The sequence below is a fragment of the Jatropha curcas genome, chromosome 10, assembly GCF_041381405.1.
Source record: "Jatropha curcas cultivar XTBG-Jc1 chromosome 10, XTBG_Jcur_1.0, whole genome shotgun sequence".
NCBI classification, from domain to species: Eukaryota; Viridiplantae; Streptophyta; class Magnoliopsida; order Malpighiales; family Euphorbiaceae; genus Jatropha; species Jatropha curcas.
Genome location: NC_143160.1, coordinates 9,025,442 through 9,045,180, shown reverse-complemented (window position 1 = coordinate 9,045,180; position 19,739 = coordinate 9,025,442). Strand labels below are relative to the sequence as shown.

General features: G+C 30.9%; 2 protein-coding genes across 6 annotated transcripts; one reads left to right on the top strand and one right to left on the bottom strand.

Annotated features, from left to right (window-relative positions):
* Nucleotides 1-607: 607 nt before the first annotated feature.
* On the bottom strand, nucleotides 608-6,340 carry NDT2 (NAD+ transporter 2). Its single transcript, XM_012226754.4, has 9 exons — nucleotides 5,786-6,340; nucleotides 5,493-5,588; nucleotides 4,828-4,934; nucleotides 4,108-4,156; nucleotides 3,806-3,918; nucleotides 1,774-1,868; nucleotides 1,556-1,644; nucleotides 1,355-1,449; nucleotides 608-1,209 (listed from the first exon to the last, which is right to left on the bottom strand). Exons 1-9 carry the CDS (start codon nucleotides 5,862-5,864, stop codon nucleotides 820-822), a joined length of 1,113 nt encoding a protein of 370 aa, XP_012082144.1. The 5' UTR covers nucleotides 5,865-6,340; the 3' UTR covers nucleotides 608-819.
* A 6,893-nt stretch (nucleotides 6,341-13,233) lies between these two features.
* On the top strand, nucleotides 13,234-18,514 carry LOC105642061 (Protein phosphatase 2C family protein). 5 transcript variants are annotated; one of them, XM_012226751.4, is made up of 10 exons: nucleotides 13,234-13,439; nucleotides 13,869-13,884; nucleotides 14,154-14,586; nucleotides 15,053-15,224; nucleotides 15,362-15,515; nucleotides 15,591-15,654; nucleotides 15,782-15,889; nucleotides 16,029-16,166; nucleotides 16,325-16,557; nucleotides 18,134-18,514. In XM_012226751.4, exons 3-10 carry the CDS (start codon nucleotides 14,377-14,379, stop codon nucleotides 18,351-18,353), a joined length of 1,299 nt encoding a protein of 432 aa, XP_012082141.1. In that variant the 5' UTR covers nucleotides 13,234-13,439; nucleotides 13,869-13,884; nucleotides 14,154-14,376; the 3' UTR covers nucleotides 18,354-18,514. The 5 variants fall into 5 exon arrangements, with proteins under 5 accessions (XP_012082141.1, XP_012082136.1, XP_012082139.1 ...); XM_012226746.4 differs by having other exon boundaries at nucleotides 13,826-13,884; XM_012226749.4 differs by having other exon boundaries at nucleotides 13,771-13,884.
* The last annotated feature ends 1,225 nt before the right edge of the window (nucleotides 18,515-19,739 follow it).

The following is a 19,739-nucleotide window of genomic DNA, read 5'->3' as shown; positions in this document are numbered from 1 at the left end:
TGGATTATAGCTTAGAAAATGATACACTCATTCCACTCGATTTTATTTTTTTTATTTTTACAATTTTACTATTTTCTATTAAATATAAGTAATTATTTTATTATAATTTAAGTGATGTTTTTTCCAATTTTAACATTAGTTGTTTTGTAATTTGTTTTACTAGTGTTTCAAAGAAAATATCAACGAAAATATTTCATTGTAAATGTTGCGGAACCAAACATTATAAATAAGGCTCTTCATTAATCTTCAAATAAAAACATTAAATGACAGATAAAATGAGCAAAAGAAGAATTTGAGATATTTAAAAATTTTATGTTATTAAAATTTTTGAAATTGTGCATAATTATAGAAGTTATAAAGCTAAATAATATTATTCAAATTCCTTTGTTCCAAAAAAAAAAAAAATCTAAAAGATTGTTTATATATTTGTTTTTTGTACAAATAAAAGTGATTTCATAGAAGCACGTTAAGTTAAATTTATTTATTGTACAAGCAGAGGACAACAGAGTAGAAGGTTCCAGCTTAACATTATTTTCCCTGAATTGAAGACCTTTATGTTCCCTATGAATCTTAAATAAACAGAAATACTACATAAATGCAAGGTCCGTAAATGAACATTCACAGCAATAAATGAGTATAAAATAATCAGCAACTGATACAGAAATTCAACAAATTAGCTACTCTGTAAAATTTAGTAATAATTAATACAAGCAAATTAAGGAACAAAAGAATTTTGCATTTTATTCATCAAAAATTTATTCACTTTCTATGGAGAACCCATACCAGGAATTGGGAAGTTGCAAAAGAAACAACAGTCAATCAGTTAGCTGCAGTTAGCTTCTCCTTATTTCCCAAAGGAATAGAGGGAGTTCTTTCATTTGGTTGGGTTTGTGATTGCCCCAAAACAATGTTGTTACTCATTTCGTTTTCTTTGGTTTCAATCGCAGGTCGCTTATCAGATTTTGGATGAGCCTGCGAATGCTTCTTGTATGGAGGAAGAACTCGATCTAGAAACCTACGCATCGTCTCATAACTGGTAAATGTAATGATAGCAGATGGCGTTGTTCTCAATAAATTAGTTGCACAGCCACGATAAAAACCAGGAAAACCTTCCTTTTGAAACACCTTCTTAACACAATCAACGAGTCCACTGTATCGAACTTCAGAATTTCCGGCTTGCCCTTGCTCTTGAAGCCTTGATCGCACAACCTGGAATATGAAATGCACATATTACAACAATATGAAGTCTGAATCCACGGTACATGTGCATGTGTTAGCAAGAGAAACATTGAGACTTTTGCAGGTGATTGGCCCCCCATTACAATTGCATAAGAGAAAGTAATGCAAAGCACACCTCGTGAGGATACGTTAATACAGAGGCAACAACTTTGGCTGTTGAGGAAGCAATTGCAACATCCCCAGGACTTAGATTATCAACGGTTGTATTATCTGGGAATGTTGAAACCAATAAGAATAAAATATAATAATTCAAAAAAAAAAAAAAAAAAAAAATCTTGGATACACAACCCAGAAAAAATTAAGCAGTAAACATTACTCTTTTCAGCCACATAAGATTTTATCTTTTCATACACAGGAAATTGAATTGCAACATGACTTATCCCAGCCAAAGAAGGTAGAATGCCACTGTTTCATAGCAAGAAAAAGCATTATGACATTGAAGCGTGAAATCCAGGCAAAGTAAGCCAATCATCATAAGTATCTACATCTAAAATCAATTAAAAAGCTGGCTCAAATGTTAGATTTTGCACTGACCTATACAACCCCCGAATGCCTTCCTCATGTACAATCCTTCTCAAACCAGAGATTATGCTTTTGTAAGGAACCACACCCGGCCTCATTCCTTGTGTCTAAAAAAAACAAGATGGAAACAACTGAATGACTAAAAAGAACCATAACTATAGATCAAATATTACATTGCATAACTCATAAGCCACAATGAGAAAGGCGCTTGGTTATGCGGAGCTGTGATGTTGAGTACATCAAGTAATAGACCACAAATAAAATCAGAAAGAACCTTCCCTCAAAATGTATATACTGCATGTGTGAGCACATATCCAATAGTTATGCTGTTTTCAAAGTCTCCAGGATCATAAAGCAAGTATAATAACTAAATAAAAGAAAGGAAAAACAACAGAAATCTTTTAACACATATTTGACCATAAACCATTAAAAGCAAACAACTGCCAGGATCCACCTAAGGCAAATTATTACCCATCTGCCCTCTGCCTCCACCTCTCTGTCTCTCTCTCTCTCTCTCCAAAAAAAAAAAAAAAAACAGTATTAGTGATTACTGTAAATCTAGTTTCTACATGCCATATACCAACCAATTATAGGAATTTCGCTAGGTAGAAATGTCTATTGCTATCTTGAGAAAAGAAGTTGAAGAAAATTGCACAGAATATTGACCAGCATAGAATTGATTAAAAATCATCAACCTAAATTTTCTCAACGACCAATTCAAGTAGCTTTGTGCATATCAGATGGACAATTTAAATAATACATTCTGAAGAAATAGCACATATAGTTTTGTAAATAGGACGGATGCTAATTCATATCATTTGCATTTAAGTCCATGACTTGCAGGAGAAATTTGAATTCAAGTCTTCTACTTTTTGCTAGTTTGAGACAGTTCAAAGTGTTAGAAAATCTATAACAAAGACTTTCTAGATTGTGAATTTGAACCACCAACGTAAAGATGTAACCTCATGTGCCAACTCCCAGGTATTTTATTTAAGACCAGGATTTCCTATTTTGTCTCTCTTCCATTCTTTCCCCTTTCTAGAATGAAAATTTTCAACTCTTAAGATTTTCATTCAACAATTAAACTAAAATGCCAAAATCAAATCCACCTGTTCATTTCTAAATCTAGAAATTGCAATGAGTTTAGTTTGTAATTATGCACTGAGCTTGAAATCTCATTCCCCTTCTCAAGGATATTATGTTTTTCCTTTAGCAGCTAATGCCAAACACATATTAGCTCAGCAAACTTTCCATTCAAACTTGCAATTTCAAGAGCAAAAAATAGTGATGTGCACATTGAAGATAAAATATAAACTACATATCCTTTTGACAGCTAACCACAAAAAGAAACAAAAAGTTCACATCTAAGGCAAAAGCACGTACATATGTTTTTGCACTACAATATCATACTCGATGTGCTTGGCATTTTGCTTACTACTAAGGAGAAAAATGGGGCAGGATAGTGGATCTCATGCTTGCAGTTTAACTATTTTAATTATCTTAATGCCTAACTTTAGTTCTTACTTCATGAGAATGCTTCGATGCTAAATGCCTTTTAGAAAAGGAGAAAGCAAAGACGTTGTTAGAATCTCAAAACCGAATGATATTGACTAACTTTCTTTACATCTGCTATCCGGGAGGTTTATCTTTATGGTCCAAAACATATGAATGCTTGGCTCATGCATAACTCTAGCACTGTTAAGGAGTTTCATCCTCGGAATTCCAACCCATTTCCAGTTATGACCTGGTTTAAATACTTCTGCAAGACTGCAACATGGAGAAACATATTTGTTGCTACACAACAATGAACTCAATGCTCAAACTAAGTACAGGTAGACAGCACTCTAAAATCATAAACACACACAGAGAGACAAGCATATGTGCAAGTAAGTTAATTTGAAAGTTGCTGTGATGTTTTAAAAACGACTGTCAGTGAAGGAGGAAGCAAGCATAGTATAAAAACAGTTCTAGAATATAGCATGTTCAAAAGGAATGGTATTGTATTTTATATATATATATATATATATAACCATGCTAGACTTACCTGAAGTCTGGTTTTCACAACCCACAATGGATTTGTAGTAATGGCTGTGGCAGCTCCAGCACCTGCAGCAGCTACCATGTTTGTACCAATTGTGAGTTCGTTATTAGCATCCCCTACAATACAACAAAATGAAGTATTTAAAAAATAATAATAATAATAATAATGAAGCAAACCAACAAAATCCAGAATCCTTTGTAGCCTAGAAAAACGAAGTTTAATAGAACAAGGTTTGTAAAAGAACTCAAGAGAAGGCCACAGCAAAAAGAAAAGAAAAAAAAAAGGCAACACTGCAAAATACCAACCATGTGAAAGTAGTAGGCCCTTGAGTAGTTCATATGTTGTGAAATACACCTAAAAATAAAATGAGCACGGTTGTTATTGAAATATATTGAGTACATAAGATGGTTTTTTACATGTGTTTGCTAAGAGAGAAATGAAGCATGACTTTGAGAAAGTTGCTTTAATCAATTTAAGAGAAAAGACATCTGAATTTGGAATTGATTTTCCAAGGACCTCAGTAATCAATGCATGTCAGTGGAAGTCTAGTTGAATAGATTCCTACAAGAAAATAAGGGAGCAATTACGATTATGACACTTCTTTCTCTCTGCTGGAAGCAGTGCCGGTGTTTCCTCATAAAATTTTATAGATATGAGAAGTCAAAGTTTGACAGTTTCTTTCATTACGATCCTTTTTTATCCTCAATAACATCACAAAGAAATTGAACTGGAGGAAATATTCAATCTTCACAAGTTACATCGCAAACAAGATGGACAAGGCTTAGCTTCATATTATGCTCTTCTTTTTTGGCAGGAATCTTAAAGATTCTTGATCCATCAATTATATTTAGTTGAAACACAGAGGTAAATGTTACCTAAGGTGGATTAGCCAACAAAAAACAGCACTTTTTTTTATCATGTATCAGAGAGTGCCTCATATATTTAGTCCTAGCAATCATATCATAAGCACTTAAATGCATTTCAAGCAATGGCCTCGTGTAATCAAAAAACAGGGTAATACTCACAGCCCAGTTTGGAAGTAGTGCTATTATTGTCGGAGAAAGACCGCGATACAGTCCCTTAAAACCTTCAGTCCTGATTATATTTTGGAGACTTGTAATAATGACGCTACCTGATTACAGATGAAAGAGAAGAGAACAAAGAATTATCATTTATTGATAAGCAAAAAAATGGCCTATAGTTAGGAGTAGAATCACTTTTAAAGCCATCTTCAGATTGTTCTAGTCCAATATAGTTCAAGTATCATATTTACACTCTTTTGAAATTAAGAATAGCTGCATAGAGAAAATATAGAAGATAGCATATATTCTTTTGTTAGTGTGAAAAAGCTCAAGCAGCTAGAAACTTAAGTCTTCATTAAAACAGAAGAAATTAACCATGAAAGTATGTGAACTAATCCCTAGTGTGTGAAAACCACATGCGCATTAAAATGACAGGCACACACCTTTATTGAATAAACCAATAAAAACGGTTTAACCATAAAAAAGAAATCAGGATTCTATGTTCCTATAATGATCACTGGCATTGGCAAATGATTTGTCCTTTAAAAGGTAAATTCAATGCCAAGGCACCTCCATAGAACGTCCACCACAATGCACCCAAATAAACCAATATATAGATCCAAAAACCACCATAAACATGATATTCAAGTGCTCAAAATCAACAATACCTGCACGGCCTGAATTGGGGGTCACAGGCAAGCCATGGACTTGTAACCTTGTCTTGATAACATCCAATGGGCAAACAAAAGTAGCTGCAATAGCACCTGCAAGTATCAACATCATCAACAACGCATCAAATTTACTCAAATGACTTATCAAGCAGTAAACATCAATTAACAAACAGAACCCACTTGACACTACTTAATTTCTAGCTCTTGCTTGAACTAGATACAAAGAAAAAATCCTTAAAACAAAGATTCAACAAATATAAAACTAAAAAAATAAAATTTATTAATCTAACCTGCAGCAGCACCAGCACCAGCGTGACAGATTAACTCTCTAGGGGTTCGATTATGCGATGATTCGCCACTTCTACTCATCCTTCAAAACCTCTTTAGAATTCCAAAAACTATATAATGTAAAAGCAAGCCCCCATAGGAGATCTATATATAGCTATGGGTAGATGTACATATGCCCTTTCTCCATTTACATTGACCGGAAAGGATGAGTTAACTTCTTTGAAGGTTTTTCAAGAAGGTGAATTTCTTGGAACCGTGACTCTGAGTGAAACGTGAAAGACACTTTCTTTTGAAGAGGTCTAATTGGAATTTAGCAAAAGCCTTTGGACGGTAAAAAGATCCCAGGAAGAGGAAGTTATTATTCTTGTTTAAGCAGAGAGAGAGAGAGAGAGAGAGAGAGAGAGGGTGAGAGAAAAAGATTGGGTCTGTGCAACAATTTCTTGGGATTTAAATAGAAAAGCAAGAAGAAGTAGATAGTGATTAGTCAGGCTGAGGGGCCTCTGCAGCTTTACTTGAGAAGATGATGATGTCAAAATCAAAGCTTATTAACAGAGTCTGTTACCAGACTAGTCAACAGCAAAACAACGCAATCTGATGATTTATTTGTGCTATGCGCAAATAATTTAATAAATATTACTTTTTTTAATATTTAATTTAATTTTATATTTTAACATCTATATAATTAATTTATAAATAATTTAGATTAGCTATATCCAAATTTAGTTTAATAAATACAATTAATATATTGTAAATTATAATTATAATGTTAAATTATTTTTAAAATATATATATAGTAATATTATAAAATAAAATACTCTATTTAATTCTATTTATTATATAGTCAAATAAAAATTTATAATTTGAAATGTTCATTTTATTTAGTGGAGAAATTTTTATTGTGTTAATTATTTTTTGAATTATTATTTATTCAAATGATTATTATTTCAATTAATAAAAAATTAAAAACAAAACAATTAGTATACTATGATTACAAATTATTTCTTATACTATACAAATGCCGGAATTTTTTTTTCACTATACATTATAATTATAATTTATCTATTATTTTATAGTCAACATAGCATCTTCCAAAATTTAGAAAGTTAATATTTCAAAATAGACTTAGATAAATATAAGTGATTCGAAGAAAAAAAATTCAAAAATTCAAATATATGCATGTTTATATATATATATATATATATATATATATATATATATATTAAATTGACATAGAGAAAGAATTTCATTTTTTCCTCATTAAACTCTTATGAAGAGATAAGCTTAAATATATTCGTGCTTAAATTTTTCTTGAACTTTTTTTTTTCATTTTAAGCCTATGTTCTACAATAATTTTTGAGCTAATTTTTAGCATTTTGATAAATTAAAATTATATCTATATTAATTATAGCATTCGATAACATGACTTTTATAATAATTTTTGAGTTCGTTTTATTTTTTGATAATACTAAAATTTTTATTATTTTTCTCAATTTTAACTAGTAAAGAATAATTGTACTTAAATCTCTAAATTGGACTTAATTAGTATACTAGTATTTAAACTATCCTAAAAATTATATTATTATTATTATTATTATTATTATTATTTGTTATAAATTTCTCCATCAATATATTTTTTCATTTTATGAATAATTATATAAAATAAAAAATAGTTATTTCTTTATTTCTAAAGTGGCATGAATTGTGAATGAAACTCCAAGCCAACATACTATTTTTATATTCCATAAATTATACTTAATTTTTGACAAATAATTATAAATTCAAAAGTAAAAAAATCATATTCAAAAATCAAACATCCGGTTGAACTGAATCGACTCGATCCAACCAGGATGACACCGATTTTTAATGTCGAATCCAATTTTAAAAACATTGGCATTTTTGCTTAATCCTATCAAGAATAAAAGTTTGTGTTCCTGTGGGAAACATAAAGCCTCAGTAGTCAGTACAGATGATGTAAAATAATATAAACGTAATTCTGCAAAATATAGCTATCAGTTTCTTTAATTTGCCCAAACAGAAAGGAAGGAAACTATAAATTCGGGTGTACAGTGTAATTATGTAGCATTTGATTTTAATTTGTGCATGAACTTGTAATCAGTTGTTGATAGTTCCTTTTATGCGGAACAAACGGGCAACCCTTGTAGGCGCAAGAAAGGCCCAACTTAACAGCCTGTTCAGCAGAAAAATTAATAAATTTCTGCCCCTTTCTGTTATATTATTATTTAAAAACTATGAAAGAATTTGTAGGGAACAAAATATGATGATTAATCAATTTTAAAAAAATAAAATAATTAATTAAATTAATTTTATACTAACTCTCTAAATAATTAATATTTACATTAATAACAAGTAAAATAAAAAATATTAAATTTAAAACAGGAAGAACATTCTTCAATTTGTAGCACAAATCTTCACTGTATTTCCTACTTTATTTATAACAAACCGATATGGTACATAGTAATTTTGTTCTTTTAAGTTGAAATTTGAAAGTAAAAAATGTTTAATTTTAGAGTGATTATTTTATTTCATTAAATAAGATTAATAAGCCGAACTCAAACTCAAACTTGCCTAATGATAAATAAATATGACGGGTGATATTTATAAAAACAATATTCAAACACCACCTATGTAAATTTGAAAGTAGATCTTTTTCTGTTTTTTTGGTCATCGTTAACTCTTAACAATAAAATTTTATTAATCAATTGAAGTATTAATTCATTGACAAATTAATAATTTATTAATTTATAAAGTCTATATACAATTCTTATAAAGACTATAACGTCTTAAAAGCTTTTATGCAACAGATGATCTTGCTCATCTGGGCATTCTGCTACATCTTCTTTATACGTGTGAAATCTCTTTTTTTTATTTTTATTTTTTCATCCACCACTATATAAAATGAATATTATACATTTTGTGCCGTTGATAATAGTTCTAACAATTTTAAAACCGATTAAGAGAGACAGTACAATCCACAATAGGTAAAAATACATGTCGCAATTAAATGTTTACATATATAGGAATTGAATATGAGATCTTAGAGTTTCAGGTCATCATCTGTGTGAAATCTTATTTAGAGTCTTTTCACCAATTTCTCTCGTATTGATGTTTGTAAATGCTATGGTATTTTCTGAGGGCAATGGAAAAATTATTAATTATTAATTTACTGACTTTTTTGAAAAGAATTATTAATTTTACTGATTATTAAATTATGAACATTATGTTGTATTTTCTTTGTATATACAAGTAGCTCGATCACATCATGCCTGTGACTGTAAGACAAATAGCATAGGGTATAATTTATGCAGCTATTTGGGTCCACTCCCGGCGTGATCGATCACTTGGCTCAAGAAACATATGTTGGATGTTGGTTTGTTTCGGCCCAAGTGGTTGGCATATTAAGACATGTGAGTAAAAAAAAATATAGGAAAACATATCTAATAAGAGTACATGGCATTATCTGTACACCAAATCAATGAAATTTATGATTTTTATCGAAATGAGAGTATTATTTATTATATATTTGGAAAAAAAAATAAAATCAAAATATTTTTTAAAAAATTCTAAATTTCATTAATTTGATCAATATGTGAAAATATGGATACGGTGTAGGCAAGTGTTTTTTGAAAAATACAACTCAAAATTGAAAGTTCTTGTAACCAAAAATGTTGTAACTCCTTACCATGTGCTGTTAGGGTAACTTTTATTTCTACTTATTAGAAATTTAGAATGTCTTTCGTGGTTTAGGCTATAACTTATACGCCATATTTAGTAGCTAAATAGGAACAATGATAGGGCTTATTTTTATAGTATTTTTAATATAGTTTTTATTAGAATTTTTAGTATTTTCAATTACTTTAATTAGTTTTTGTTTAAATTTATTTATGTTTTTAATTAAGTTTCCTTAATTCTTGATAAATTTGATTTGAATGGTTTTTAGCAGGAAAATAACTAATTGTATCAAAAAAAGTTGGAGCTGAAATTTAGAAATAAAAGCTCAACATGACCAAGATAGTGAAGTACACGGCCAAACGCGACGCGTCTCCAAGAAAACTGAAAATTCAATTAGGCCGAATTAATTATTTAGCCCATGTAGATTTAAAGTCTGGGCGTGTCTTGTGCATGAAGCTGTATGAGAATAATATAAGACTTATCTTGTTTGACTTTCAATTTTATTTGGTCAAAGAAGACTCATAATTGAAAGAAAGACGGTACATAAATCAGTTTCCTACTCAAATAATATTTATTCCTAATTAGACCAATTGGTTTATACTCGGATTTAAAGACACCCAATGAAGTCTATATAAAGAGAAATCGCTACAGTATAGGGAGATTCACATCACATTTATTATTTCATATTCTTTTCTTTACATTGTTTCTCTTTACAATACTTCAAGCAATCAAGTTGAAAATTAAGATTCAAAGAAGCCTTATAAGCCAGTTGTCGACTAGTTTTTATTTCTAAATTTATTTATTATGTCGAACTAAATTCATATACTAGGGATCTGATGTAACTTAATTTCGATTCCAATTTATAATATTAGATTTATTTTTCATTGTTCATGATATAATTTATTATTTAACTTAATGCTTGCAAGCAAAGTTTCTCCTCTAGATTGATTTATTTTATTAATTACTGTCGAAAGAAGTGTTTTGGATATGAAAAAGGTAAGTACATGAGAATAATAACTTGATGGAGAAGCTATATGTTTTGGCTCATGGGGATTTTCATAAGTTAATGACCTTAGATTATGAATTCACAAACAAACCATAAAACTTAATGATTTAATTCATATTTGATTGTGCTATTGGAAGATAGGTAATTAGACGGATTAAAATAGCTAACAATACATCGGGAAAGCTTGTTAGTGATTTTATAGTTGTTTCCCTTATTTGAACAATTAAAATTGATTATCAAACTAATAAAATAAATCTGATAAAATTAAGTGAAGTCAAAATCCATAGTAAAAGGTATTATAATAAATCATGACAATTTTTAGATTCCCCTTTGAATTGTTGTTACAGAGCTTAAATTTTTATAAAATACGTTTTCACTCTTATGCTATGTATCTTTTTTGGTCGATTATATTTAAAGGTAAACATTTAGTTTGATAAATTCCATTTGGTGAATAAATGTTCTGTTGCCGAAAATCAGATTTTCAGTAACGACAGATTACACATGTTAGGGGTGAAAAATTGAAAATTACAATAAAAAGTCAAAACTATAAAGAGTAGAAAATACGAATTATAGAAATAAGGAGCAGTGGTATTCGAATCTTTTATAGTAGAAAATACAAATTATAGAAGTAAGGAGCAGTGGTATTCGAATCTCAAAGCGTTAGTCATAAATTAAATTATAAAACGAATATATTAATTAGTAATTTAATAACATAAATTTGTGTCAAGTACCAAAAATCTTGAAGCATGACATAAATATTAAATTAATAAAAATATAATTTTTTTTCAATTACGTATTTATTTTCATATTATTATATTTTAAGGATGAAAAATCATAATTATTTTAATTTTTTAAATTGATAATAATAAATAGTCAAATTATTATTTACTTAATAAAAAAATACATAAATAACTCATTGATTATTTTTATTGCATACTAAATCTATAAATGTGTCCCATTTAGATGTCAATATAATTTAATATTTAAAGGATATTTAATTAATTTTTAAAAAAATGATTTTATTATTTGCATTTCCATCCTTAATTACAATTGAAGATATTAAAACAACAAAATGTAAAAATTGATGTAAACTGACAAAACTATTAAAATAGAACGAATCGTAAGAGTCGGCAAAATTTAAATTTATGGTATTTTGATGTGTTAAGATTACATTTCTTAATTACCACATTTATGTACAAGGCTATCATATGCACTTGGAGGTTACTATATGATTATATATATATATATATATTTGAATAAATTTTTGATATCTGAATTAATAAATTCGGTATTACATTGTGGAACTTCCATTTATTTTAACAAGGGAAAAAAAGAAAAAAAAAAAAATTCCGTGTCGAATAAAGCTAATGAATATGTCTAACATTTCCTTTTCAATAATCAATTTTCCTTTTTAATTATCATTTTTTAAGAAGTTGGTCCACATTTTAATCATACAAAAAAAGGAAGTGGCAAAATTCAGAGTGGTTATGCTAAAATAGGTGCCATTAGTGTGATGTTATGCTAAAATGAGTTTCAGACCGCGGTATTTTGAAACTTTCTTTTTTTAGCGGCCGGTTGATTTGTATTTATTATTATATTTGGACTATATTATTTTATAACAATAATTATTAATAATTCTTTAAATTTATTTATATTATTATTTAATTATTTAATATTTAAAAATAATAATTAAATATTAAATATTATTATACAAATTAATTTTCATCATAAATTAAAATAAAAATAATATATTCACTTTTAAAATTATGAAAATAAATTATATTCTTAATAATACTTTACTTTTTAATAAGAACCGCTATATTAAACTTTTGCTAAATAACCAACATTCATAAGCTCATAACTATGAGCCACTAGCCAACATAAAATTACCAATTACCGCTATCACAAATAATTAAAATGAAATAGGTCATAGAAGATGTGATTATAAATTTAATAATTATAATAATCTGTTACATTAAAAATTAAATTATTATTTTTAATTATTTTTAATCTCTTACTAGACTTATATAATATTATTGTATTGAGTAATACAACTTTTTATTTATTATTGGAAGGCCCACTAGTTATATAAATATGACTTTTATTATAAATTATCTTTTCAAATTTTATTAAATTTTGAAAATGAAAAATTGATAAATATGAAGAAAAATTTTTATTTTTCAATTTTCTTAAAAAATATTTTTCTAGAAGATTGTTTTAATTTTCCACAAACAAATAGCCCTATTTGAAAAAGGAGGCAAAAAGGGGAAACCTTGGTGTGGCAATACAAGCATGCTTTGCTGGCTGCCATTAAATGCAATATACTGACCTAATTACCCCTATTAATCTAAAGAGCGACCTCTTAACATAACCCAACCACACACACAAAAAAAAAAAAAAAAAAAAAAAAAAAAGAAAAAGAAAAATATTTATTAAACATTTTCCTCTATTTATCAAGTGGTCCCTCTATCAAAACCTGACCTAGTATTATTAAGGACCACCAAACTATACAGATCCTATACATACACCTTGCTTTATATGTATGTCCAATATAAATAATCCACATCATTGCCATCACAGAAACACATGCACCGTCTTCCACACGTGTCAGCTTTTTCACTCAATTTTCTGGAAAAAAATTTATTTAAATAATTATTTTAAAATAAATTAAAAAACTGTCTCTCTCTACCTGCATTTTCAACTCTGAATTGCATGTGGTCCCCACACTCTGATTTACTGTAATCCACCACCAGCAGGCAGCGGTACAATACAATACAGTACACCATCCTTTCTCTTTTCTGATCTAAGCAGGACCGGAAAAGAATCTAATAAACGCTCTCTCAATGAGTAATCTCTCTGCCGAAGGCTGAAGCTGCTGATTTTGTAAATAGGCTTGCTATGGCTGGTTTTTTCTTGCTTTTAACTCTAGTTCTGTAACTTTTTTCTGGAGAATTAGAAAGGTAAAGCATTTTTTCTTGGAGAATAAAAAGATGAGATTTTTAACAGAAAGGGGAATGTGGGTATGTGGAGAGGTTGCTTTATAGAGTCAGCAAAAACCACTTTCTGGCTCCTTTCCTTCACCAATTGAGAAAAAAAATGTCTTTCTAAGTAACCCTTCCATTTGATCTTTTCACTATTTTAAAATAATTCTCTGTTTGGTGGAGGAAAATGTACAGAAGCTGACCTGGGTAGATTCTTAAAAATTGAATCACATTTATTTTTATGGGTTTTATTTATTTCTTTATTTTTTTTTAAATTGAGATATTTAGATTTAGATTAATTGGTTGACAGTTCATTAACGCGTTTCCTATACGTGTTGTTGCTGTCGTTGTGGTGTTTTGCTTAGTGTTAATCGGATCTGCATCTTTGTTTCTGCTCAAAACACACAGCCAGACATTCTTGCTGGTATTCTACATTCCTTTTTTTATTTTTTTTCATTTGCTCTCTTTCTGTCTTCCAGGATTTTGTTCTCTGTATAATCAGTAATAAAATTTGTACTTGTTCCCTTTCTACAGAGTTTTGAATCTCATGCTAAACAGTGAACCATTCATGGCTGAGAACATAAAATTATGTTATGAATTATAGTAATTGTTGTTAGTTTCAACGGCATCCTTTGGTTTATTTGCTTGATCTAAGTTTAATATTTGCCTCTATTTAACAAATGATGACTGCAGATCAAGTTAGAAATTTTGGTGGTTAATTGAGAGAGAACTGAATTCCAGTGGTCAGATAAAGAATAGTTATGTTTGTGAAGTGAAATTAGGATTACTGGTTTGTTATATATTCTGGGAGATCCTTGGTTTCAAGGAAGTTGAATTTAGAATATGCTTTTGCGGCAAATCATTTGGTAATTTGGAGGTCTTGGACCCAGAAGCTAAGACATTGGAGTCCTAGATAATGGCTTCTGGAGAAGGGAGGCGTCGCCGTGATAATCTTGTGCCTCTCGCTGCTTTGATCAGCAGAGAAATGAGGAATGAGAAGATGGAGAAGCCAACTCTGAGATATGGTTATGCGGCTCAGTCTAGGAAAGGAGAAGATTATTTTTTGATGAAGACAGACTGTCAGCGAGTACCAGGGAATCCTTCATCGACGTTTTCTGTGTTTGCGGTAATTCTTGCATTCTCTGGCTTCTATATTTCTTTTAGTCCTGAAAAACTGCAATAGTTTGTAAGATGGTTATGTGAGCAAATGATGTAGGAAATCTTAAGTTGGTTAAAAGGCAGCTGTTTTAATGCATTAGACAAGAATCTGTTTAAATATTTTAGAGTTGGGTTTTCCAATAGCTAAACAATTTTTCAGATCGGTGGTCTCGGTCAATAAAGAGTTCTATTCTCGCAAAATGACTAACGGGAATTGTAGCTTCAAATACATGAAATCTTTCTTTCTCCCCCTTTGTTGCAGTAGATTATGTAAAATTATATGGTTTTGATTCTTTTTAGAGTACCAGAAGGAAAAAAGAGAGATACCTGTAATTTTGAAAATAGGTTGGATCAAATTTAAATGATTTTAGTGATTGTATATTTTTCATCTATATATTCTATGAGATAGTCAATGAATCTCTTTTAATTTTCAGATCTTTGACGGGCATAATGGAAATGCGGCCGCAATTTTTACTAGGGAGAATTTATTGAATCATGTTTTGGGTGCACTTCCTCGAGGACTTGGGCGGGAGGAGTGGCTTCAAGCTTTACCTCGAGCCTTGGTGGCTGGGTTTGTGAAAACCGACAAAGAGTTCCAAAGCAGAGGCATGAAATTTAGCGCCGCCCCCCCCCCCCCCCCACAATAATCTTCACTGTTTGATTTATTGTAGTTTGAAATTTTCACCGTGTTGACGTGCCTTTAGATGAAACTAACTATTTTGTTTTTATATAACTTACTTCAGGAGAGACGTCAGGTACTACAGCAACATTTGTGATAGTTGATGGATGGACAGTCACTGTTGCATCTGTTGGAGACTCACGCTGTATTTTAGATGCTCAAGGTGGTGCCGTTTCCTCCTTAACCGTGGATCATAGACTCGAAGAGAATGTGGAAGAGTATGTGTTTATCTTGATTGCATATCATGTATCACACTATAGATAGGAACTTATTTTGTTGCGCTTTATCTGCAGGAGGGAACGTGTAACTGCAAGTGGTGGGGAAGTTGGAAGGCTCAGCATTGTTGGTGGTGCTGAGGTGAGTGCTTTAAGATCTCACATATTTCTCATAATAAGCATTGAAGTCTTTCTGATTGTCGCTAACTAAGCAAATATCTTTCTTCAACTATGTCAGCTTTGCTTAATCTTTTGCATAATTTTTTCAGATTGGCCCCCTCCGGTGTTGGCCAGGAGGATTATGCCTTTCTAGATCAATTGGAGACATGGATGTTGGAGAGTTTATAGTTCCAATTCCATATGTCAAGCAAGTGAAGGTAAGCATCCGTTTTGTTCCATGGATTCATCACCTATTGACTATATTTGCTCTGTTGTTTCCTCTCTTGTGTGCAATATCCATGCAATTATGTTGGATATTACTGGGCCTTTTACAAGACTATCTCTAACTTTTTTCAGTTCATAAAAAAGCTATCAAATGCAGGTGGCAGGCTTATAATTGCTTCTGATGGAATCTGGGATGCTCTTTCCTCAGAAATGGCAGCAAAATCTTGCCGCGGGTTGCCAGCTGAACTTGCTGCCCGACAAGTTGTGAAGGTGTTTAAATTTCTGTTTGTTCTTTTCTGGCACTAACTACGTAAAAGCCTGTGTGCGGATATATATTGGCATAGCATGCCATGAAAATATTTTGGTTGGTGATATGTGTGTTCCAATTATGCTCATAAATTATTTCTTGCTGGATTTGATTGTTGTAGGAAGCATTAAGGACAAGAGGACTCAAGGATGATACAACCTGCATAATTGTTGACATAATTCCTCCTGATAATTCAGTACAGCCATCAACTCCTCCCAAGAAGCAGAACAAACTTACAGCCTTATTATTCAGGAAGAAATCACATGATTCTACTAATAAGCTATCAAAAAAGCTTTCTGCCGTAGGTATAGTGGAAGAATTGTTTGAAGAAGGCTCAGCAATGCTTGCTGAAAGGTTAGTGCTGCCATTTGTGCTCTGTCTTATTGTTGTATTATATATTACTTCTACTTTAGGTATCGTTGATTATCTTAGACTTCTGGAGTTTATTTGGTTGCTTCTGCCTTTCTTTCTCTTTTTATGGTAGGCTGACTGTTTCTACTTCAAAGTATGAGATTTATCCAGAAAACATTGATGCTACTGCAACGCAATATATTAGTGCTTAATATTTTAGATAATTTATGATTATCTTATAGCTCTAGTTTTGAAATGCTAATTCACAAATCTGTTGAAAATTTCTCTATGCATTCTGTTATGATATGAAATAATAAAATTAGTCTCTTGTATTAATCATTGATGACGACTGCATGAAGGTTAAATTATTTCCTAGTTCTAAAGTATCATAGTGAGGAATCTGAGTCAACATAAAATATTCTCTATATGCATCATATGCTACTATTGTCCTTGAGAGGAAAAAATCATATAAAATTTTTAACTGCCTCAAATGACCAAACACAGTGTTGACCAAACTGCATGGTTGTTTGCATTGGCTGCAATTTCTACGGGTCGGTTGGTCTTGAGTTGAAATTATCAGGTTTGGCCTGCTGTTATGTTCGATCTGGATTGAGGATGACCTGAAAAAATCTAAACTGAGTCGCTTAATTTGTTTTTTTTTTTTTGACTTTTTACAAGCAATGAGGATGGTTAGGGCAAGGAGGATGGTTAGGTATTCTCAACTACTACAATGAGCACTGGCCCAGAAATGAAATTGACGAGTCACTGATATTGACATCGAACCAGATAATGTTTAATAAGTAGATAACTCCTTGTCCTTGCATGAGTGCAAATGAGGCTAAGCTTTAATTTCACTGCAAGCATTACTGCCTTGGTACCCTTGGGTTCCATGGTAATGGGATATGATTTTGGTAGATCTAGTCCCAAGTCTTTGCGAAGAAGGGGAAAGCAAATTGCTGAACCATGCTTTTGAGTTGAATTTTATACTTTGGCCTGTGATAATATTTCATGAACTAAAAATAGCAAAATAGTGAGCCTTCAAGCCCCTTAGTTTTTCTTTAAATAATCTGGTGGTAAAATGGCTTATAAAACTAGGTCTTTCCATTTTGTTTGTTCATTCATTTATTATTTGGGTTTTTGGAGAGTGGTATGTTCTTTGCCTTTGATTCCTCAGCAGTAGAAGGGTGCACATGCAATGCTACTGAAGATAATTTCCACAAGAACTCCAATTAAAGTTGTGTGTCATCAATTGCCTCCTAAAACAGCCTGCATGTTCAGCATGTGAAAAGTCTTGATGCAGTTTTGCCTGCAAGGGTTTCAGACTACGCAATGATGAATTTTTCCATGATTTCAATGGCCAATATATTTGAGTTCAATGACTTTCGGATGACTTTGGAATGTAGAGAATTTTCGTTCTTTTTACTCTATTAATTTTAGTTACTTCTATAAAATTGGAATTTAGTTGTTTTGTTCATACTCATACTTCCATTCCTTGTAATGTGTGTACACAATCTGTGAGAATTTTTCTCTTTTAACTATGGTTACAACTTAATTCAATTGCTATTCCTTTATCTTGCAGACTGGGGAACGATGACACCGCAACACAATCAACATCTGGTCTTTTCACATGTGCTGTATGTCAAGTTGACCTTGCACCAAGCGAGGGCATCTCTGTTCATGCTGGTTCAATCTTCTCCACCAGCTCAAAACCATGGCAAGGGCCTTTCCTATGTGCTGATTGCCGCAATAAGAAGGACGCCATGGAAGGAAAACGCCCAAGTGGAGTTAAAGTGGCATAAGTTAATTGTTTCCTTTATTCTTTATCCCATTAATTTTTTTCCCCTTAATGTAAACTGCATTTTCCTAGGCCAGGCAATTGTTTGAATATGACTACCGTGGTGCCCCAAATGTATATGTAATTTTCAAATAATGGGAAATGAGTTCTAGCATTCAACACAAAGTTGGAGTAACTAATTTGAGCAATCTGGTTTATTTGGAAACAATGAAGATTCAGAGAAGTGAAATGATATGTCAGCTCAGGTTTCCTACAATTATGTGAAGCTACTACAAATATTGAACTAAAAGTAGCATTCAAAAAGTTAAATATGTCAGAAATGATATCATTTCTCTAGTGTAGGGAACAGAGAAAGCTATTATATTATGATCCATTTTTAAGCTTCAATGGTGAAACTAAAGACCGAAAGAATGAGCAGAGAGTAGGGATGGAAGCGTTGCGACGTTAAACCTAAACTTCTTGAAAAAACATTTTTTATTAATAAATGGGTAGGGTACCCATGGATATGTATGAACTAATACTCGTAATCTATCTATATTTATCGTGGATAATAATTTCACTATTTATATGCAATAATTTCATTATTTATATGCGTTTAAAATCAAATCAATTTATAACTATTCGTATCCTAATTAAACACATCAGAGCAGTTACTCTAAAATATCCTGTCTCACCTCGATTTATTGGCAGAGCTAGTTACAAGACAGATAGTTGTTTTTTTGTCATGTGAGTTGTTAATGAACGGACGACGCAATAAACGAAATCTAGTTAACCTTTTTACGGCTATATAATACTTTGGGGCGGGGAGTATATGGCTCCCAACCCCAAAGTCAAAATTCCTTTTTACACTTTTCAATATATGGTTAATTGTTATGCATTGGAAATGGATTACTTAAAATTATTAATTCAGCATTTATTGTAACTCGCATTGGAGACACGAAATTAAAGTCCATGTAACTATGTGCATTTTTTTCTCTTATTTTGATTAGCATTTACGTGTCAATGATAATTAAAAACTTTATTTAAAATAAATTAAGAATTTCACTTGGAGTATTTTTTGAAAGGAAACGACTTGGATTATTTTTATTCTGCCCCATGAAAAATGCTTTTATATATTGTTATCATAGGAATTTAGAATCATAAGTGTTTGGCTTAGCTAATTTAAAGTATAAGAATTGAGAATGGTAAGTGTTTGGTTTAAGTCATTCGTGTTGTTGATAGTTAATTTACATCGTTCACGAGCTAATATTAATTAGTAAGAATAATTAATTCAAATTGACGTTTGATATATAACATCCAAAGATTAATCGCTCAGTAAACTTATCTTTCACATAAAAATATATTGAATTCTTGAAAGGACAAATTATTTTGTAGGAAACATATTGTTTTT